The 23,147-nt window shown below is 43.9% G+C and overlaps 1 protein-coding gene across 3 annotated transcripts in view; it reads left to right on the top strand.

Moving 5' to 3' along the window:
* Positions 1-23,147, top strand: part of ZNF827 (zinc finger protein 827) — a 181,246-nt gene that overhangs the window by 97,973 nt on the left and 60,126 nt on the right. For all 3 annotated transcript variants that reach the window (XM_059067364.2, XM_059067365.2, XM_059067366.2), the window contains exons 6-8: positions 1,428-1,667; positions 4,137-4,194; positions 20,398-20,501. In XM_059067364.2, the coding sequence (XP_058923347.1) occupies positions 1,428-1,667; positions 4,137-4,194; positions 20,398-20,501 (402 nt within the window). The remainder of the gene's footprint in view (positions 1-1,427; positions 1,668-4,136; positions 4,195-20,397; positions 20,502-23,147) is intronic.

Below are 23,147 nucleotides of genomic sequence, written 5' to 3'. Positions count from 1 at the left end.
AGTTCTGGCATCTGGAAGTCGAGGGTCAGGGTGCCAGCACGGTCAGGTGAGAGCCCTCTTCCTGGTTCATTGTCAGGCCTCTCTGCACTGTGTCCTCACATTCAGCAAGGGGCGAGGGAGCTGTCTGGGGTCTTCTTTATGAGGGCATTAACCCCCATTCTTGAGGACTCCTCCCTCATGACCTAATCACCTCCCAAAGGCCCCACTTCCAAATATCTTCACACCGGTGATTAGGTTTCAGCATATTAACTTGGAGGGGAGACACTTACAGCACTGTCTCTGTCCTCACATGGCCTTTTCCACTGTGTCTGTGTCTCGTCCTCTTCTGTCTATTATATGAACACTTGTCATTGGATTTAGGGCCTACCTGGATAATCCAGGATCATCTTATCTTGAGATCCTTAACTTAATCACATCTACAAATACCTTTTTTCCATATAAGGTCACATTCACAAGTTCCTGGGGTTATGACATAGTCATATCTTTTTGGGGGGGCCACAATTCAACGCACTACCCTATCTATCTATCTATCTATCTGTCTATCTATCAAATCCGTTTTGGTTTTTGTGTTTTCCAGAATGCGGAGGACACAGTAATAACTACTACATGCTTACCAATTTGAAAGTGTGGCCTTATTTTAAAGTGACCCAAATTCATGGCTGGGCTAATTGTCCCACCTTGCTTCCAAGATGTTCTCTCATTAGCTCTAAGGAACATATGAACATAAAGACACTCCAGCCTTGCAAAGTAAATGTATGTTTCAAACTAAAGACCAAACGTTCAGTAGCCACACCTAAAGCCAGAGCAGTCAGTAAGTTGAACTGTTATTATAACTTGTAAGATTGCTGTTTTCCTAAGTGTTGATCCTTGGGCTGCAATTAACATCCTAGGTGGTCTTGAGGATTACTAGCTCCCAGCAAGGTGTAAATGTCTCAGTTGAATCAATCGTATTTATCCTTTATTAATTTAGGTGCCCTAGAAGAGAAAGAAAAAACATTGATCAGAGCTTTCAAAATAGAGGGAGAAAATCATAGTATGAGTATGCTTGCTCTTAATTGATTCACTGCAATTGAGTACATTATAAAACAAGGACAGATATGTGCTGTGTTCTCTGTAAGTCCTGGAAGAGAGGAAGGAGTTGGGAGACTGTGGTCAAGAAACCTGGTTCTAGATCTGTAGCAGTAGGCCTGGTCCTGCTGCCATTTGTGTGGCCTTGGGCAAGTCCCCTGCTTTCTCTGAGCTTCGGGTTCCCTCCTTTTCTGGAAACCAGGTGGATTAAAGTGGAAGTTTTTCAAACTGTGTTCCAGTGTGCCATGGCGCTGTCTTCTAAACTGCTCCCTGACGTGAGTCTCTGTGTGATTAGGAACTGGGTTTGGTTCAGAATTAAGAAACTCTGGCGTTTTTGTTCTTCATTCACCTGTTTGCAGCGGAAAGCTACAAAGGCACTCAGATGGTGAAGATTAAAGAGGAACCCATGGAGGTGGACATCCAGGACTCGCAGGCCTCAATATCACCCAGCCGCAGTGTTGGCTGTAGCACTTTAATTGGGCGAGAGAAAACTGAACCCTTACAGAAGATGCCAGAAGGCAGAGTGCCCCCAGAGAGAAACCTCTTCAGTCAGGACATCTCTGTGAAGATGGCTTCCGAGCTTCTTTTTCAACTGTCAGGTACGTTTCCTCAAAGGAAAAAAAAAAAAAAAAGTCAATAATGGGGACTAATTCGAGGGAAAGCCACTCTAACGAAGTAAAAACACCTGCATTATAGGATTTTTTAGACAGAAATCCATTTTGTTACTTTAAAATGTATACCACCTCTCAAACGAAGAGTTCATCAAATGCTGCCAGGTAGAACTCCTGCCAAACTTTCTTTGGTAAATAGTTAAGAATCATTTGAAATTAGAACTCTATTCAACTCCGTGCAAGTGATCCCTGTTGCCTGGACTAAACGTCTCACCTCTAATTTTGTTTAGGCAGTTGATCTGATTAACAGCCTTTTTTTTTTTTTTTTTTCCTAATGTGCAAAAGATAAACTTCAATTTACTCCAACAGTGACTGAGTTACTGTGAATTCCAAATTAGTGTGGTCGGAATTAATGAGATTTTACGGTATCTTGCCAAAAAAAAAAAAAAAAAAAAAAATCAAGGAAAGGGGAAGGCAAAAGATGAAACTGTGAGGACTCTTTTCCAGCTATAACATAGTAGAACATTTCCTGTAAACCACCTTTTTCTACTTCAAATACTCAGAAGTCAAAGTTTAGGAATCAGCTAAGTGATCACCTATTAAAAAGCTAAGGAATCACCTATTCTAGCTCAGCTAAGTGTCTTGATAGAATAGGTGAGGGTCCTAGAACCTAAGTTGTTCTCTTTATCACCTCATTCAAGCTGCATGGTCTTTGTCCTTATCAAATTTAATGTGCTGTTATTGCTTGAATGTGATTGAGATGGATGAAAGAGACTCATATAAGATTCAGACTTATGTAGAAATACAGATACTTTGCCCTTAAGGGTCAAGCATTGGCCTACATACTGAAATTCAGGCATCAGTAGAGTGTGTTACTAATATTTGATAAACTGTGTTTTGTTATGGCTAACAGATTTAAAACACCCATTAAATGCGTCATTATTTAAGTATTGACTTTTCTCCCCTAAGAAAAATACCAGAAAAGAGGAAAGAAGCTGGAATCTGCAAGGCATCGCGATAGCTCACCTTCTCATTGGCCTCATGACACGCCCCTATAGCTGTGAAGTTATCAGTCAGTGCCGAAAATGGCAGCCTTGGAGTTCTCAAACAAGGACTGTGTTTGTGCAGAGCTCAGAGAGGTGGAAACAGTTAAGTCAGTAAACTGAATAGGCCACATAGATCTTTGCAAGTTCCAAAAAAACTCCAAACATGCAAGATGCTTTTCTTTAAGAAAAAAAAAAAAAAAAAAACAGGCTGAAAGAATCTCTAAAAACAGTATAACTTTGAAAATGATTTAGCGGTTCAAATTTGCAAAAGTGAGGCCAGTGTGATTCTTTTCAAAAAGTCTCTGTCTCTAGCAGTACATTATCATGGTCTACTATCAGCTAAAAACTTTGTGTCTGTGAGTTCTCCCCCTGGCGCTGTCACTGGCTGCCTGGGTGACCTCAAGCAAGTCATTTAGCCCCGATTTCCTGCTCTCTGAAAGAACACTGCCTGTGAATCCAAATTCAACCTCATTGTCACTGTTGAACGGACAGAAAGGAATTGTCCACGCAAATATGCACACAGCAGCTTCAGACCAGTGTTGAAAAGCACGGGACAGCGTAAATCTTTGTTTAAAATTTTCCCCCCAATCCGTAAGATTAGGAGTTTTTCACTTGCCCTGCTGTTGAAATCTGAAACCCTTGTAGAGGTGGCCAGGTTTCCTCTGGAGACTTAAAAGAAGCCACCGAGAGCTGTGACAGTCAGGGCAGAATCCTCACATTTGAACTGGATGGGGAAGGCCAGAGGTCAACTTCTGTGTTCCTGAAAGCTAATTAAAGAATTTCTGACAGCTGGTAGATTCAGACCTCAAGACAGAGTAAGGGAGGGTTTACCTCCTCTTGTCGAAAGGTATTTTTTTGCCCCCTGTGACATTTATCAGAATGTGCACTCGATGACTCTCGCACACAGAAGTCTTACGTTTGTTTTTATATCCCGTCTCACGAAGGGGCCTGACAATACAGAACGCTTAAAGGTTGTCATCCAAGCCAGAAGCAGAACAGTTGCCACAACTGCAGTTTTCATGCTGAATCAGAGAAAAGCAGACATTTTCAGCTGGGGAAAAATATAAGAGAAATAACTATCTTTATGCACATCTCTGTGTGTGTGTGTGTGTGTGTGTGTACATGTTACTTACTGAGGCCTGATGGAAATCAGACAACACAGTTGTACTTTGTTAGTAACTCTTTCCCTCTGATTGGTTTTTAATAAACTATTTTGGTGGAGGCTATCGACATGCTTTTGTTGCCTGTCTTTACCAGTAAGACAGGAAGGGTTTGAATGTTTAAAAAAGAAGCCAAAAGAAAACCACAGCGGAGAAAGAGGAATGTGTAGGATGTTTCTGCTTCAGCCTTAAACACACAAATCGAGTCAGAACAACCTAAAAGGTGTCTGTTTCATCCTTTCTCTTTACAGAGAAGGTGAGCAAAGAACACACTCACACAAAAGAAAACACCCTCCGGACGACCGCCAGGTAGGCCTCTGTGGGGTCCCCTCCGAACACCCCCTCTGGGGGCCATCAGGCCCACGTCACAGTTTGAGCAACATTCCTCAAACCGTTCTCTCCCACTGGGTTTCAAAAGTCACCCCTTGATCATCATTTTGTGTTTGAACTTTGGTTGGTGGAAACAATACAAAACGCAAAGGACACCAAGGGGGAAGGCCATTCATAGTTATTAAACATCTAAATGTGTCACTTTGCTGGAGCCTTTTCCTTATGCTTTCATTTTTTATTCCTTACCATGATTGTGTGAAGTAGATTATATTATCCTCTTGGCAGAAGTTTCCTGACCGGAGAGTGGAAGTGGGTGGCAGGGCTGTATTGGGGAACTGGGTCTGTATCTCAGGAAAGCCTCAAGTCGGTGGGTAGACCGAGGTTGAACTGTCTTGCTAAGTAGCTTTGCAGCTGCGGGCTGATAACTTGTCACCAGGGACGTCCCAGCTTTTTAACTCCTTGCATTGTTAGGAGGGCAAAAATGTAAAAAGCAGAAGAAAGACAACGCTTTCAGAAATTGCAGGAAAACTGACATCACTGACGACTGTAGGTTAAGGAAGCTTTCCATTTGCCAAAGGCAGTTTAAGAGAAGGTCAGCCGGGGTGGGCTGGCTGTCAGTCTGCCGTCTGAAAGGAAAAGGACCGGCCAGTGCTGCCACCCTTGCTGAGGCTCTTAACCACCCAGACCCGAACTGCTGCAGGCAGGTGCCAACAAGTGCAGACCCACCTCTGTGGAAAGGGAGCTCAGGGGAGACGCAGTCTCCCCCTTGGCAGGCTTTAAGTCAAGGAACTTTACTTTCCTGAGCAAACTTAGATTCTTCCTCCTGGGAGCCGTTGATTGGTTTTGTGATTTAATTCTTTTTTTTTTTTTTTTTTTTTTTGCGCGTTATGCGGGCCTCTCACCGCTGTGGCCTCTCCCGTTGCGGAGCACAGGCTCCGGACGCGCAGGCCTAGCGGCCATGGCACACGGGCTTAGTTGCTCCGCGGCATGTGGGATCTTCCCGGACCAGGGCACGAACCCGTGTTTCCCGCATCGGCAGGCGGATTCTCAACCACTGCGCCACCAGGGAAGCCCGTGTGATTTAATGCTTGAGACGGAAGATCAACAGTGTTTTTCCTTTGGATGTGATATGAGTCCACCTCGGACCATCACCGGGCACGTGAACGGTGTTCGTGTGAACCTTAACGCGAGTTTTCTCTTCTTTGTAAGTCTGTGAATCGGAATTGGGGACTATCAAATATTCACCAGTAATTAAAACAGAGTCAGCTTGCTTCGCACAGGGTTTGTATCGTATTAGGGACAGAACCTGCCTCTAACCCGAGCATGGTGTTAGGCTTGTCTCCATGTATAAGTACGCAGATGGGAAATGAGTCTTTCCATCTGGTCGGTGCGTTGTGTTGGGAAATGGGTCTGGGGGATGCAGAGGGGACTCTGTTCAGTGGGATACCCAAATAGGAGATGTGAGCTACTATAGATTCCAGCCTGCCTTCTCCATGTAATCCTAAGGCTTATTTTTTTTTTTTTTTTTTTGGTATCTATGCTTACGTTCGTGAGTCTAAACACATGAAATGGGCCAGATTGGTAGACAATCGAAAGATGGCAGATTAAAAATAAGAGGTGTCGATTTTAAGTTGCTTCCCTAGGCTTCCTGAAGTGTCACAGGTCAGGTTCCCTAGAAGCAGAGCCCGAGACAGGGACCCCGTGCGGGTGTGTTGTTGAGGGCGTGCTCTCAGAGGGACCTGCAGGGATGCGATGGGGTGGGAGAGGGGAGGGGGGCTGAGCGAGGATTCGAGGGCTGGTTGTCTCCCGCAGAGAATTCTGGAGCATGAATTGCACCACAGAGTAAATCCTGCCTTGAGGTAAGGGGGCCAGCTCTTGGTCCCCCTAAGTTCATCAGGGGATGTGTAGCCCGCCAGGTGAGGGGGGGCTCTAACGGTGAGGGCAGTTCTCCCTGCGAGCAGCTGACACCCCTGGCGATGGGGGCTGAGGGCACCAGTGAAGTAAAGGGGATCTGGGCAGGACCCCAGCCCCATCTCCTATGGAGGTTTTCTGCCGGCTCCTTAAGATTACATGATAATATTTACCTAGCAGAGAGGTATGCTGCGAGACCCTGTTATTATGCTTTTCCGGTGTTCTCTGGGAAGAGGGAAGAGGAGCTTTGAACTAGCCCCAAACAAGTGAAATGTACAGTACCTCCTAGCCTCGGTTGCCTTGGCTGGAGCTGAAGCATAATTACAGGATAGAAGAGAGGGGGTTTTTTTTTTTAGCCATTTGGCAAAAAATGAAGCAATCCTTAAATTCTCCTGTTGCTGGGAGATTATGCGTAAGAAGAGATCCAAATCAGATCTTTTGCCCAAAGCAAAACAAGAGGTGCTTCCTAAGAGCTTCCCCACCCCTACAATGTGGTGTTCAGAAATCAGTGTTATAGGGTCCTTGGTTTATTGTTCTTCTACAAAATCCTTGGTGTGTTTTTATTTTTCCTTTGAGTAGGCAACTTGCCCAATTAGCCTCTCCTCAAAGAGATCTCTTTTTACCTTCTCACCTCATTACTTCAGGTGGAATAGAATCAAGCTGCCTTGTGCCAAGACATCCTCTTTAGCCCGAGTTAACCGATAGCAGAAATAAGGGGAAAAAACGCCAACTCTCTTCTTTTTTGATTCCCGTTTTGGAAGAAACTCTTCTTACTTTGGGAAGAGGTCTGCACAAGGTCAGCTAATGGGGTTATGTTTTAAGGTATGATCTGTGATACTTTCCAGAAAATTTACATCGAGCCTCCAACTTCCCATACCTCCAGATTTTTTAAGTACTTAGTGGGATGTTTGGTTAGTTATCAGATTTCCCACGTTTGATTTCCTGGAAGAAGCTGACTGTCCAGAGCGATGGCTCATCATGGGAATCAAAGTTCGGAATTGTCCATGTTTCAGAGTTGCTGGACACATTTAAGAGAGCTGACTTGTGAAAGGCAGCCTTGGACACCGGTCTCAGCACAGTATTGAGATCAGACGCTTCCAAATGCTGCTGGGTGCCTGAGCCCTTCCACTCAGTGAGATCTGCCTCTGGAGTCTGGAGATCCAGGGGAACCAGAGGAGAAAAGAGCTGTGCAATGCTGAAAAAAGAAACTGATTCTCTCCCATTCTCTCTCTGTCCTTTATCAACCCACAACTTTCCCCACTGTTGTTAATCGTTATTAATCTTGACTCTCATGCCAAACACAAGAATGAAGAAAAAGTGTAGCAACCCAAGTGTGAAACACTCTGTCTCTGGCAGTTCCGATGTGTGCTTACCAATGAGATATGGGAGTGCTGGTTTCCATGCCCAGGCACCAAGGCAACAGGAAGCCCATGGATGTGCGTACAGGTAACTCCCCATCCCGTAAGGGCTGATGACTGCACCTCTCTCCTCATCGAGTCCTCCCTCGTCACAGCTTTCCATTGGCCATTCGATGATAAGATGGGGAGACATGGAAAGAGAAAATGATGTTGGAAGGCATTCCTTGTTAGCCATTTTTTACAAGAGGTTCTAGGTAAGGCTAAGGGTTGAAACTAATAACTAGCAAGTTTCTGGATCATTGGCTCTTGACCTCATTTTTCAAAAACTCTTACAATGGAAAATTTCAACCAGATACAAGAACAGAGAGTGTACCCATGATCGAGTTTAAATAATTATCAATTCATGACCAATTCATGTTTCATCCACCCCTTCCTTTTGTTCTTCTTCCCCGTAGATTAGTTTGAAGCAAATCCTAGACATCATTTGAAGAACTGGTTTGAGAACGCCTTTTAAAAAAGTTATCCTAAGAACTTAGACTCAGCTGCTTCAATTAGGATCATCTTCCCAAAAGTAAAGGAGAAAACCATCCACCAGGGTGTCCCATGTGGCCAGGCAGAGAAATCAATCTACTTAGCAGCCGGGATGATTGGATCATCTGGTCCTGCTCAGCAAGGCCTTGACCTTACCCTTCCCTCCACCCTTGTCTCTGCCCTCCTAGGAGCACCTCCACTGAATCAGTCCTTCAGTTGGAGCTTCACTGTCAATGCTAAACAGCAGTTCTTCTGCCCGTTTAACCTTAGAGTCCAGAAAATTCAACCTAAGTGTAAAGAAGTCTGTGCGTCCCCTTTGAGATAGCCTGTGGCATTCTTAATGCCATTCTACCTGACAAATGAGATGGGGAGAAGGTCCGCCCAGACCCATGAGAACAGAAGGACTGAATGCTTAAGAGACTAATGCAATCTTGATTTTTCGATTTCCTTTCCCAGCACAACCCTAGGTTCTGCTGGGAGCAGATAACCAGCTAATATGATCATTTGTAGATGAAAATATATGAGGCGTGATATCATAACCAGATCCCAAAGTTTAATGGAATAAAAAGAAGATCTACATCTTCTGACATGGACCATCACCCAGCCAGATGCTGGATAAGATCGAAATAGGAAAATGGAACCCTAGAGTAAGAATCAGATAGCTCCTGGCAGGTGAATTGGACATGCTCGATGTTGTGTAACACCATGAACTTCAAACAATGGCTGCCAAGAACCCTCTCTTGGTTATTTGTTCTCTCTCTTCTCCATTAATAATTCAGCATCCATGGGGCTATAAGATTGCAGGCCTATAAGAAAAACTTCTCACACCTGGCTTGCTCTATTCCAAAAGCAAGGAAGTATTTACCTGAATTGTTTTTTTCCTCCATTACTAGACAAAAAGCAGAAGTGGGAAAATCAGAAAGGTAGAGTCATATCATGCTGTGCCAACCAACATTTAATTCGCCCAATTTTCAGAATTTGAAATGCGGGCTATTTTTCTGTGATTTAGATAATGGCACTTACAGTGTTTACTAAAAGACATACATACTTGGAAGTGTCCAATATAGAATTTTCCTGTGTGATTGTTTGGAAGCCTGTCCTTAAATATTTATGAGTCGGTAATAGAAATTGCACAAATTTGTACTAGCGTGATGTGCTGCTTCAATTTGTGCAATTCCCCCTTTTCATGTTTTAGAAGGCATAAGAGAACAATGCTCCATTACCCTAAGAAGTAAAAGATTTCGCATAAAGAACACTGGATTAGATGGAAGCAATTAGGAATATAAACAGGAAACAGAGCAAATGAAATTGGTGATTTTTGAGTAGCTCTCCCTTTAGTCTCTTTACCCTTTATATTTTCTAACGTTAAAAGTAAAGGCACAGAATTTTGTTTCTAAAAAATGGAAATTGCTACTAATTTCATGGAATCCCTCCAGTTAGGACATTCAGTGCTTTTTTGGTGAAGTCAAAGCTGGTTGGTGGGCCATTGAAAAGTTTTAAAAGCGCCTTTGCTCAAGACACCGCCATCTACTGGAATACTGTCATAATAAATATGTAAATCTTTGTTGTCTGTGATGTTAAGTACCCACCCCCCCACCCACCCAGTAAGGTACCTTTTGTGCAGTGCACAGCCTGCACCACTGTCTGTAGCTCCCCTGACACAGTGTTGACTGGAAAGTTTGTCACTGGCAGTCCATCCTTCTCAACTTATCTTTGAGTTTTCATTTTTCAAAGAAGTTAAAACTCATCCTTTAAACAGTGGATCTTTTTTTTTTTTTTTTAAATACATATAGCCTCAAACTACTTTGTGCATTGCTGCCATTTGAGGTTTCTTCCTTCTTATCACACCAAACCTTCCTCAGTGCTTTTCTCTATTTCTATGCGCCATTGTCCTGTAGGTATCACGCTCTGCCGTTTTTCCTCCCACCCATGACCTCTACATTGAACGGTTATAGTTGAGACACTGTGCTTCCGGAACTCTTTAATACGGTGTCACTGTGAAGAGTTTAAATCTTCTTTTCAAGGATCTGAGGAGGGCTGTGCCTTTCTTTTCTTCATTTCCTCGGGTTCTCCCACCTTTATTTCTGCTGGCTTACAACTGTGTTCCATCTGTTTGTGCAGCTCAGAACAGTCAGGAACGAGGTAGAAATGTGTAAGCCTCTGTAAGTAGACATCTTCCTTTGACAGATCATGCACAGGTGACATGTGACATGTGGCTCAGATGCCAGCTTCTTCTAATCTAGGATTTCCTCTCAAGGGTGCTTCCATGGTTGTTACTAGAAATATCTCCAATATTTATTCCAGGGTTGACCTCTGTTTAGGGGGGGGGAAGCCCTGGTGGATGACGCAGCAGGCCAGGGCCCATCCACATTTCACTGGGGTTACCTTCAACTTCCACGGGACAAAGGGTCTCGCATCGCTGCAGAGAAGAATGAGTCCATCTGTGCTCTGCTCGCCTCGGTAGAAGCCCATTGTCCTTGTTTATGTATAAAGTCAGATTCCTGCGGGAGATCCAGGTCCCTCCACGAGCTGACATTTCACGGATCCTGACGTGCCGGTTCACTTCCGCGGCTGCGCCTGGCTCCGGCTCCCCGAGGTCTGGCCTCCCGGCCGCAGCCGCCCTCGACAAGGCCTGGCATTGTGCTCCTTGTCCTGAGAAGTTTCCTGGCTCCGCGGTGGATGAATGCTCGAGCCGCAGCAACAGGAATTGTTCCTTGAAAACGTGGTGTTAGGTTGTACGGATTGGCCCGCCTCTAGGACAGCCCTAAATAGAAGGCATCTGTACTTTTCAGAGAAGAAAATTTAAAAACATTACCAAAATGAATTCTCCTTAAAATGTTCTACTTTTCTTCTACAGTATTTTAAACAGCCTTTTTCTTCCGTGGCTCTCAGCCTTCTGCAACTGAAGTTGACTGATATGAATGGGATCAGAATTTAGATACAGTTGCCCCCGCCTGTGTCTTTTACAACTGCCTTCAATTGTATCATCCTTCAGATTACTCTTTAAAAGACTAAGAGTCTCTTTAAAAATAAAGGATCCTGAACTGTAAATCTTAAATCATTTGTTTTAAGTTTAAAAACTAACTTTTATTTTCAGAGAATATAGGAGAACATAAAGAAGAAAAAATACCCACTTATAATCAATCCTGCTACCTAGAAGCCGCCACTGCTAAGTTGGTGGTGTGTATCCTGGCTGAATTTTTGTCTATTTATAGATGTATACTTTCCTATCAAAACTGGATCCTACTGTATATACAGTTTTATAGTCTTCTCTTTTACCTAGTAATATATTAAGAATTTCTTTCCATGTCAGTCAACATAACCCAATATTATTCTTTTAATATTTGCATGTCATAATTTATTTAATACGTCTCCTATTATTGGATATCAAGGGTTTGGTTTGGTTTTGTTTTCCCAAGTTGTTGCTAATTCTGGGATAAATTGACTTGAGAAAGCATTCACAGGTTTCAGGCTTTTGCTATGAATTGTCTAATTGACTTTCAAAAAGGTTGAATCTACAATTCTACCAGAAGCTAATGAGAGAATATTTTAAAGGTCTCTGTGCTTTAGCATTAAAAAAAAATTTTTTTAACCAATTGGGAGGTTAAAAAGTATATCTTATATTTAAAACCTTTTCATTTATTGATTCCTGGTGATATCAGGCATTTTGTTCATGAAGAGACATTTTTATTTGTCCTTTTGCATTTTTTTAATTGTCACTTATTATTCTGTCTGGTGGTTTGTCTGGGTTGAAGTTTTTGTTTGATTGTTGATATTGATTTTTTTTATTATGAAAAATTTTAAAACAAAGTGAAAGGAATAATGCAATAAACCACCATATCCCCACAACCCAGACTGAACAAATGTTTGCTACACTTATTTCACCCATCTTTTTTTCCTTATATTTTACATCACATCCCTGACACGACATTCACTCCCACATTCTTTGATATATATATATATATCTAAAATATAAGGACATTTTCTGCAGTACCATTGTACACCTTACAAATTAACAACACGTTCGATTGGTTTTTAATTGCTAAGAAGGTTCTGTTTGATCAGCACCAACCAAGTGTACAGCCGTGTCAATGAGGAGGAGAAGAAAGCACATCTTGGCTTTCTTACGACCTCCAAAAAGTTAAAGAAAATCTGGTGCCTCTCTGCGTAGCCGAACGATGGAGTGACCTTGGTTCTCCATCTGCCCACAAGCCCCATTTAGAAACCCACTGAATCTGCAATGCCAAGTCTCAATTTGTAGACAAATGCCCCGGCTGAAGCTTGCCAGTGTATAACGATTCATTCAAGCTTCACTCAGTACAGCCCTTCTTTCTTTGAAAATGTGTGCGCCCAACACGATGGATGACTGGGCTTCCAGGCCTAGCCCCCCGGGGTCATAAGAGGGCTTCTCTGTTGTGTCCCTTTTAAGCTTGAATAGGGAACTTGCTGTTTCAGATGCTTAGGGTTGCCCTCAGGTCAGGGACTCGCAGTTGTTTTTAATCTCAAGCACTCTACTCCACCGCCACATCCCCTGAGCTGCCACCCAGGGTTCTTTTATTAAGATAAGTAAATAAATAAAATCACTCAAGAGTAGTGGTCCTCGGGAGGTTAAAGCTGTGTTTTCTTTCATTATAGATTACCTTTTTAACTGACTGCAGGAAAGTTAACAGGGAAACTGGCACCGACTTTTGAATCTAAAATGTTGATATCTGGGCCCATTTCAGGAGAAGCAGCTACCCAGTCTCTTCCAAAATGACATGAGGGCCCAAGCGGGCAGGTAGGATGACCGCCTGCTGTCTGCAGTGACATATAGAGATCGCTGTACTGGAGCAAAAGGACCTTACCCGGGTTGCGAAGAGAGCTCCAAATCCTTTTACAAAACTCGGTAGAACTAAGCAGTTAATATATTTCAAATACAATGATTTATAAATATGTTTCAAAACATACAGATATGGAAATATATACGAAAGAAATATTGAGCATCCATTATTCCATTATAAATTATTAGCAAACACCCAAGGACAGTAACATTTGAGAAAAAAATAATCGCTACCTAAAGAAAATTGCATTAATCATGAAAATTAACTTGAAATAATGTTATCTGACCTTTTTTAAAAATGGAATATCTAAAAATAAAGTGTGGCAATGTGTTTGTTGTTCAGTTGTGAGCATATTTTCATGCAAGCTAGTACAGCTTCTCAGAAAGTTTCTTCTGACCTTAAAGTACTTGAAGAAATTTTGAGAAGATAGTTATAACTAATCCAAAGATTTCCCCTGTTTCTGAGTTTCGAATAATCCTATCTGGATATGTTGGAAAAGCTTAAAAAAAAAAAAAAACCGCAACCCTTTGTGTTCTGTGTCAAGGACTATAACCTGTTATCGTTAGCAAGGTGTAGTTTTGTTCAAAGACAATGATTCTGGTTTGTTCTCATTTCCTTTGGTTGCAAAATGTATACCTGTAGATGCCATGTGGAAGTTACCCGTCTGCATTTCAATCTGCAACATTCGTATTCTGTGTAGTCAGAAAGTCTTGGGACTAAAGTGAGATTTATTCTTGGAAGAATTTAGTCCGTCGCCTGTCCCTGCTTGAGGCTTTTGGAGGCATAGAGGACTGTTTTCTTGACTGGCGCCTCCTGCTTATTTCAAAACGTTAACGCAGTGTGTCTCTCCTGGGTCTAAGTGATTCAGAGGTCAGAGTTTTAAAAATATCAGTACAATGGTTGTTGATAAATGTATGGAATTTCAGCTCTTAAAAAAATTAACCTGATACATCCATACAGAAAACAAGTATTTCAGTGTCCTGACTTGAGAGCTGGGGCTAAGTCGAGTTTGAGGCAGCCCTGTTACCAGGACGGACAGATGGCCATCTGGTGCGGTGGCCCAGGGGCTGGGGTCTGCTGGGAGGCAGGTAGCGGCTGCAGAGGGAGAACATTGGCTTCCACAGAACTTTCCCACCCCAGAAGGGGGCTCTGGCTCTCCTTCCGCAACCTATAGCTTCTCGGAAATATCTAAGTCAGATAATTTGGTCTTAAAATAAAACAAAATGAAATAAAAATTAACCAACATTCTTTTGGACGTATTTAACCAGCTCTTAGAAAAAAATCCAGAAGCCTGTTAAATGATACATAGCTGAATAAATAATTAAGTACTTTTACTTGAAAAAACACCATCTTTTTTACTGATTAAAGAAAAGTTTGTCTATGTGCGGATTGAAGTCAGAATATCACTTCAGGATGATTTGCCCGAAACGCTTACATTTAATAGAACTTCATTCTACCCTGAAATATGTAGGTCTTTCTAGAGTCTGAGGACAAATTCATTGCAGAGCAAAGTCTTTTTTTCTTATTTAATCTTTCTTTTCTATTTGCCATCCCCAAGTTCAGTCCTAAAAGTTATTGTCTTTTAGAAGGAAAAGAAAATGATTTCTTCTTTGGTGTTCTCTTTAAATTCTAGTGCCACTACTAAGCATGAAGTTTTTTTTTCTCTTACATACTATATCCACCTTATTCTTTTCCTTTTTTGTCTTGTTCTGCTTTGCTCTTGCCATCAAAACAAGAATTCCCTTAACGTGTTGGTTTCAGTGGTGGCACCCCGGGGCGATGGTTTGTAAGTTGATGGGCCTTCTGTCTTGCGCGAAGCCGAACTCCCTGTCGGCTCTCGGATGTTAAAGGTGGAAATATTTGTGCCACAGTCAGCAGTCAGCAAAATGTATCCCTACTTATAGCCATAATCTTTTATGGACTCTTATTATTTCTTGTAAATCTTTTCTTTCTGCAGCCCTGAGTGTTGACCTCACAGCCCATGCCATCTAACGCCTGGAATTGTCCAGTCACCGTGACACCAGTGCCCCTTCATATTTTAACCCTTAGATTTTCTGCAGGAGAAAAATCAAAATACACATTCATCGTCCGTTTCATTTTTATTCAGAAAAGAAACTCGAATAAATAAACGTTTTGTCTTTTCCAAGTAACAAAAGGCAGGAAAAGTAATGGGGGTGTTTGGCAGTTCTAAGTCTACACCAGCATCTTCCAGATGCTGTGTCTGAGTATCTATCGAGTATTTATACGAGTTCGCTAGTCTTCAGGTGGCCTGCCATTGTGCAGGGCCGAAGGGGAGCCACTGTGGTAGGTGGTGATTTTGTTAAATGAGAATAAGCGACAGTCCCTGCCTCCATTAGCTATTGGTCAACCTGCTTCTCTACCAACTTTTTACCAGAAAGTGTGAACTAGAAACAAATCATTTTCTGGACGGATTTTGCCTTTTCCACTTCCTAAGCTCTCTTTCTGGTGGAGGGGCTTTTTCACACCAAAATGACTAAATTGTGTCAAGGAGCACGAACCATGCGGCATTCGCAAGCTTGCTCCTTTTTTCCTGGAGGAATTGGTAGCTATCTAAGCAGTTAAAGGACGGTACGTTTCAGAGTCTAGTACATCGTAAGATGTGCAGTTCATTGACTCTTTTCCTCCCTGAAAAGTGCAGACCCGCTTCATCCTGTATCGGGTACCTCGGGGGCCTCCTCTCTCGCCAGGCACACTCTCACGTCACCCACAGTCCCTGTGGCCTGAACGAGGGGCCGGTCTGTTCACCACAGAGCTGGATGTCCCCCGAGAGCAGGTGGGCTTCTGCACTTTACAGACCCTGTGAGGCACAGGAAAAGAAAAGGGCCCTAAGGATGACCATCTCTGCATTCTGAGAATGACATTGCTTGGTGCAAGTACAGTGTCTTCTGTTCTCAGAACACAGGCAGAAAGTGAACGATAACCAAATCATTTTTCACATGTTCTATTTCTCAATTGAAAAAGCCTTTCTTTGGTGACCTAGGATCCTGCGTACTGGAAAAGCACTCTCACCCCGCTTCCCTCCCTTCTTCCACTGTCTCTCCCTTTGGTTCTGTCAGTTCCAAGAAGGATCCATGACTCTGTATCGTCCATGCGTTCCCTAGATGTTAAGAGACCAAGCAAAAGGCAGTGTAGCTTAGCTTAATGGGCAAGGGTGCAAAATGCTATGCCAACATGCCTGGGTTCAAATCCTGTCTCAGCCCACGGGCATGGACAACTACTCAACTTCTCTGTACCTGAGTCTCTTCATCTGTAACATATGGATGATAATAGTGATCATCGACACCCTATAGAGGGTCCTTGTGAGGCTTCAATGAAGTTAATATACACAAAGCCCTTTAGATCAGTGCCAGATACTCAGTAAGCAATACACGTGTTAGTTGCCATTTTTATTGAGTATGTACGATGTACTAAGAACTTTAACATGAAATATCGTATTTAACCCTTTACAGCTCCCCTATAAAGATGGTATTTTAGTTTTGGTTTGTTGTGGGTTTTTTTGTGGTACGCGGGGCCTCTCCCTGCCGTGGCCTCTCCCGTTGCGGAGCGCAGGCTCCGGACGCGCAGGCTCAGCGGCCACGGCTCACGGGCCCAGCCGCTCCGCCGCACGTGGGATCCTCCCGGACCGGGGCACGAACCCGCGTCCCCTGCATCGGCAGGCGGACTCTCAACCACTGTGCCACCAGGGAAGCCCTAAAGATGGCATTTTAAAAGCTCTTTTCCAATGATGAAACAGGCTAGGGAGGTTGTTGACAAAGATCACTTCACCGTTAAGTGGCCAATACGGAATTCAGACTCGGAGCCTTCTGATTCCAAACTCAGTGCTAAACCACTGCACGCTCACTTCCCGGCGTGAATGGATCTGAATGCGGAGCATTGCAGTGGGGAGTCTGGTCTGAGACGTGCTCTGTTACCGTAGTATTTTCTCTTTATAGATATGACCTTACGCCAGTCTTAGGCTCCCTTGACTTGTTAGCGTGGCCGCCTCTGCCTGGTTCACCTGGAAACCTTCGGCTTGGTTGGAAATGTACCTGTGGTCTTTACCTGCCCTGTTTCTTAAACTATTTTTCAACCTGGCTGTGTCGCTGCGGCTTTGCAGCGTTGACCGCCAGAGTCACCACGTCCCATATGGACCGCTGCTCCGGCCGCCTGCCTTGGGTTCGCCAACCCACCGGGCAGAGCTTCCTGAAACTGAAATCATACCGCATCCCTGCCTTACTGAACACACCACAGAGCTTTCCAGGACTGTCAGGACGAAGCCGGGATCCCTACCCTCGGTGTGTCCCCCCTACCCGGCACTCCAGCCTCATCCCGCTCTGCAGACTGGCTGCGTTCTCTCAGTGTGCAGGGGACAATTCGCCCAGCCACTGGGAACCCTGACAGCCCTGCTCTCCATTCAGGTCTCAGCTCAGCTGTGGCTTCTGCAGGAAAGCAGCTCCTGACCAGGCCCGCACTGCGCCCCCACGCCGCGCCCCCGCGCCCCTCTCTTCCACAGCGTGAGTCTAGTCGTGGTAGACACGCAGGTCTTTGAGCCCTCTTAACATTTGCAGCCGTAGCCAGTTTTGCTGATGTTACGTTCCCAGTGCTCTGGCATGCCCGAGCACTCACTAAATGGTTCCTGCAAAACCGAGGGAAGGAGGGCAGTGCACACCTTTCTCTGTGGCAAGGAGGGTGATATTCCTAGATACCTTAGGAGTCCTCTCTAGGGGACCTGGGTGTCCCCAAAGGAAGTCTCCACATTTCAGACCAAACAGTTCCATGAGCTTCCTGAACTCTCAGATTCTAGCATCATTCCAGGGTAACCGAAGGCCCATTGCCTGACGTTCACCCTGTGCCCTTGGGCCAGCCGGTGGTGGTTGCCATGTGAACCGTCCACTCAAACATGAGGATGCCGTTGTCACCTTGTATAGATGCTTCAGAGCTAAGGAGGTGGGATTCGAGAAATCTCACACTCTGGGTCTGACCAACAATCCGCCAAGGGCTCTACCTCCTTACAAGTTCTTTGATTCTCAACAGTTTTCTTTGTGGAAGAGTTAGAAATTAACCGAATCTCTCCAGCGGTCAACGGACCCTTCAATATCAGAGTGACCTTTTCTTCATGCATTTTATGCAAGGAAGCTCTATTCTTTTTGTCAACTCGTGAGGAAAGGTTGATTAATTTATGCTCCCTTTTGAGCTAGACAGAGATACAGATAAAAACAGCTTACGCTGATTGAGCACTTACTGTTTGCCAGACACTGTGAAAAGCACATTCCATGAACCATCTTACTCAGTCCTCCTAGAGTGGGTATAGATGCTATTCACGTCCCATTTTATAGACAAGAAATGAAGGCTCGGAAAAGTTAAGCGATTTGTGCAAGGTCACACAGCCGTAAGTGGTGGAGCTGGAGTCTGGACCTAGAACTGCCCACTCTCAAGTGCACTCTCTCAGCCTCCATGCTTCCTTGCCTTATCCTTTCACGAGTTTTGTATCACTTGCAGGTTTTGAGTTGTTTGGCACAAAACAACATGTCTCCCCACTCCCCGTCACTGACTAGCCTATAACCAGTTCACTTTTTAAGCCTATTTAAATGGTTTGATGTTTAAGATCCAAATAAAAAGCAAGCCACACATTTTCAGAACTCTAATGGAAAACTGATGAATTCATAAAAGTGCTAACAAAAGATCAAGATGAAAAAAAAATTACATGGGACTGAGTGAACTGATGAGGATGATTATAATTTTTGTGACTTTCTTTTTGAATAATAATTTAAAAAAAATCCCACAAGGACTCAGAGGCAAAAAATATACACATCAGTTTTCACTGCAAAGTAAAGGAGCTGTTACAGTGGAGGATGACTGGACTGAATGTCAATATTATGACATAGTGTGAGTGTTTCGTGTTCGGTAATTGCAGTCATTGTTGCTTTTGTTGTGGTCCTCCATTTACAATGCTTGGTGTCAGTTTCTCTCCTGTAAAAATAAAATACAGTGTGTGCGTGAGAAAAAAAAAAAAAGAGATAAAACAGTCTGAGGAAAGGGTAATGATTAAAATTTTATTATCAGAAACAATACGAAAAAAATACCCAGAAAGCATGCCACACAAAGTTGCATCAAATCTAGCCTGAGTCATGTGAAACTATACTGTTAAAACTGTGTGTTTTATTTTTAAAAGATGGATATGTCTTCCATTTTTATCTTAATCTTTCCTTTTTAATATTTAATAACAGTAACCCGTAGACTTTGGGCATGTTTAGAAAAGCAGCACCAGTAGCGGGAGACCTAGGCTTGCGTGACCCCAGATCTGTTCCTTCCCCCATCTGCGGTTTTGCAGGAGCTGATCCGGCAGGCTGTACATCTCTGACTTCCGGGAAGGTTCAGCCAATCAGAGCCTTGGATGTGGTGGGAGTGGGGCTTAAAAAAGAGGCGGGGTACTTCCCTCCCTCCTTGCTCTCCCTGTCTGCCTCCTGCTGCGGCTGCACCTCTGTGGTCCCAGCTCCCTGCTGGGCAGGCTCACCTTGCCTCCAGCTTCCACCAGGTGACCTCAGTTCCCTGGGCTCCATTTACCTCTGCTTTTTGTCTCTCCAGCCTCAGCGTGCTGGTGGCTTCCTGCTAGCTCTGGGCTGCACTGCTGGCACCTATGAACCTTCCACCACCTGTGCACCAAGTGAAATTTGCTCGGCTGTACAGTAATAGGGCTTCCTGTGCTCCACGTTGGACTCTGTTGTGTAGTCCAGTATTCTCACACGTGATCGCAATATAGTTTACTTTAGAGGCATGGGAGATGGAGGCTATGACTGGGTTAAAATCCTGATTAAAAGCAGCCAAAGTGTTTGAGTTCACTGTGGTATAAGGGGAAAACCCTGCCTGGGTGTCTGGTGTCTAGCTCTCGCTGAGTCACTAGGGGAGCTTAGAATCACTCAAGTCAAAGCCTCAGTTTCTTGAAAAATGAAAGTGCTCCCCGGGGTCCCTTCTGGCAGCCCCATTAGTTGGCTTTAACTCCTTCCAAACCGAGACGGTTGTAGGATGCAGACTCAGTTCCTGGGGACCAGCGAGTTGTCTCCATCGGCTCGGCGGACCCAGGCTCCAGCCATCTGCGCTTCCGAGGGGTGCCATTGGTCCCTGAGGGGTCAGGTGACAAAATGTGGGCGAGCTGGGTCAAATCTGTCACCACTCTGGAAAGATCTCCAAAACAGGCTTTTCTGATCAGACTCATGTGCCTGGTCTTCATTCAGGCACAACTCACTCCCAGATCGTACAGTGCAAAAGTAAAATTTACTGCTCAGCTGTCCTGACAGTGCGTTTAACAATGTATCAAACATGTCGTTTCATCTGTTCACCTTAAGTATACAACCAATAGGCAGAATGTGCAGATGGCACTTGTCTGATGTAATATAGTCTCTCTTTCTCCATTTTAAGCACAATCTAATCGTCTCTAAACAGCATTTTAAAAATACGTTATCCCACACGTTGTTTGTGTATACATATATATTTGGGGCCAAATGCTCTGGGTATCTTAAATAACTTTGACTTACTAAACTTCCCTCCTCCTTCCCCACCCCCAGCCCTTTCTTTTCAGAAGATACATTTAGACAATCACCATTCACCTCCAATTCAAAAGATCTGCTGGCCAGTGAATCTGTGCTTCACGGAAGAATATCAGCTCCAGGTATGGAAACATTGTCGATTTTGCTTCTATTAATGGTTGCTTAAAAATTACTTTTCTGAAATGCGTGGATTCTCAGATACGTTGGTTCAGTTTATAGGCTGAAGTTACTCATCTGAAGCTAGGTTTTTGAAAAGAGAGAGAAAATTTAAATGGCCACAAAAGTTTGTTAAAAGAAAAAGCAGACAGTAAGAAAGCTCTTCTTCTCTGCTGCAGGAGCTTATTGTTCTTTACCGGCTGATGTTTCATTCGTAGCGTGAATTCCTTTGAAATAGCGAAGTATAACCTGGAAATAATTTGCTTTCCACGTTGTCAGTGCTTTAGGCAGGCAGCCAGGAAGATGGAGGAGGGCGGGGATAAGACCGCTCGTCTCGGACCGGGAAGATCATGACACTGGGTGGGGGGGGCACCCCAAAGACCACTTCGGTTTCCATGGCAGCAACACAGCTTGTTACGACAGTCTTGCCACCCAGATTTCGCCTCTGCTCTGAGAGGATCCGTATAGATCCCACCTACCGCTCCCTTTCGCCACCTCAGCACCAATGCACAATTTCCTATCCACGCTTCCTTTTCATTGCTCCCTTCCCGAGCAAAAAAGAAAGATTTGCTTGCTGTCCCCTTACCAACAGCATGGCCATCCCTCAGGACGCAACATGTGCATTCTCAGCGCTGTCATGAAATGAGAACATTTGAGAACCCCTGCCCTGGAGTGCCTCCTCCCTCCCCACCCCTCCCCCACCCCAGTACCACCAGTCCAGCTGCCAGGAAACTTTCAACTCCCAAGTCACTAAGAGAATTTCAGAAGCTCTCGGTGGCCTCCACACCCATTCATGTGTCCAGGAGAGACCAAGGCCACATGTGTGCACGAGGGGCTCACAGCAGGGCTGTTGGCCAGGAATTCCTGCAAGAATGAAGTCCAGTGTCCCGCTCACACGCAAAGAGCCCGTGTCACAGATGCAGGTGGCTGCAGAACTGAGCGTTTTGCGATTCAGAAAGAGCCAAGGAGCATCTTCTGAGATACTGGCTTGTGGATGTCACAGGTCGTTGGAAGCGGTCCGTGACAAACAGTGGGGAAAAGGCCACTCTTTGTCGTTCTTTAGTCTTTGTGATGGCAGATCCATTTCTTCGCATCTCCAGAGAGTCCAGGTAGCTGCAGCCTTGTTAGCCTGGCAGGGCTTTTCTATTCAAACCCCATACATAACATGCTTACACAAAAACACATTGCATAATACCTGGTTGTAGAGGTGGAAAGAAATTCTGGTTAGTTGATGTCTTCATTCTCAAACAGGGGCTATTTGAACTACTGTTTACTTCCCACAGTGTCTTTTTGAATAACCATCTCCCTGTTCCCCAAATTATCACCCTGCTGTTAAATTGATGGATTGTGACTTTCTAATGTCAAAATAACTGCCTAGTAATTGCCTGTCAGAATGCTGTGACCCATACAGCCAGCATCCCATGATGTATATACAAACCCTGCATTGCTGGATTAATGTGTGGCTTGGGTGTATTTTAAGAAGGGTTTATTGGTCAAGTTACAGCTCGCCCTCACAAAGTAATATGTTTAACTATGTGTGTTGTGTTGTCGGGTGGGGAACTTCCTATGATTCACTTGACAGACTCTTATTACAAATTAGATAAACTCACCCTTAAAAAGGTAACTCTTATTTTGGGGGGAGAAGTGAGCATACCTGGGATTTTTTAAAATGTAAATCCACCATTCTTGAGGGATAATCAGACTCTGTTCTTGAAAAAGCCTTTCTTTAGGCAGAGGATAGGCAAAATGACTATATTTAAATTTTGCCAAAATAGACAACTAAAAAGGGCCTATTTAAAGCAAGCAGGGTAAAAATGCTTTAGAAATGGAGTTAAAATTAGAAAAATTAAAAGTGGTAAGGACAATCTGGTGATCACAAAGTTCTTGTAATCCGAAGATAGATTTTGTAAAGAAAACCTTGACAATTTGGACAAATTGTGGAGAAGACCAATCTGAACTAACAAAAGATTGCGTATGGAGACTTCTCAAGAAAACATGTGTTTGACATCTGGACAGTGATAAATGGCCATTGTGTACTACCTACTCAAGCTCTCCAACCCTTTACCCACAATTCTGAAATCCGTAATTTTTTGAAAAAGTTGTTTGGTGGCAAAACCTAATGGGAGGCTATTTATAGGCTTTATGTATTACGCCAAGGATGAAATGCATACTTTTTTGTTGCAGAAATATCAGTGTGCTCGATTACGAAGGCCCATCGGAGTGTTACATAAAATAATATCTTAACGCACCGTATTATCATCTGAGGTCAGAAAAAGTATGAATCCCAAGATACATCAGGCCCCAGGGGTCTTAGATAGATATGGTTAGACCTACGTCTGTTCCAGGACTCTGCTAAATGCAGTGCTGGGAACAAAGAAATTTTGAAGCCACAGTTAAAGATCTTAAGATTCTAGGGTATGAGAATCATAAATTCCTATAGAAGGTTTCAGAAGACCAAGTGGGCAGCAGATTTCTGAATCATTGACGATGGGGCAAGAAGGAGTTGTCCGTCGCAGGTGCTCTGGTACTCGGACGGCATTGTTAATAGGAGGACGGGATAGGACAGGCAGGAAATGGGCTAGCTGACTAGTTTGGGGTTAGCTTTGTTATCA

Source organism: Kogia breviceps, chromosome 6, assembly GCF_026419965.1.
Source record: "Kogia breviceps isolate mKogBre1 chromosome 6, mKogBre1 haplotype 1, whole genome shotgun sequence".
Classification (NCBI taxonomy): Eukaryota; Metazoa; Chordata; class Mammalia; order Artiodactyla; family Physeteridae; genus Kogia; species Kogia breviceps.
Note: the sequence above shows the minus strand (reverse complement) of the source record. Positions and strands in the feature narration are given on the sequence as shown.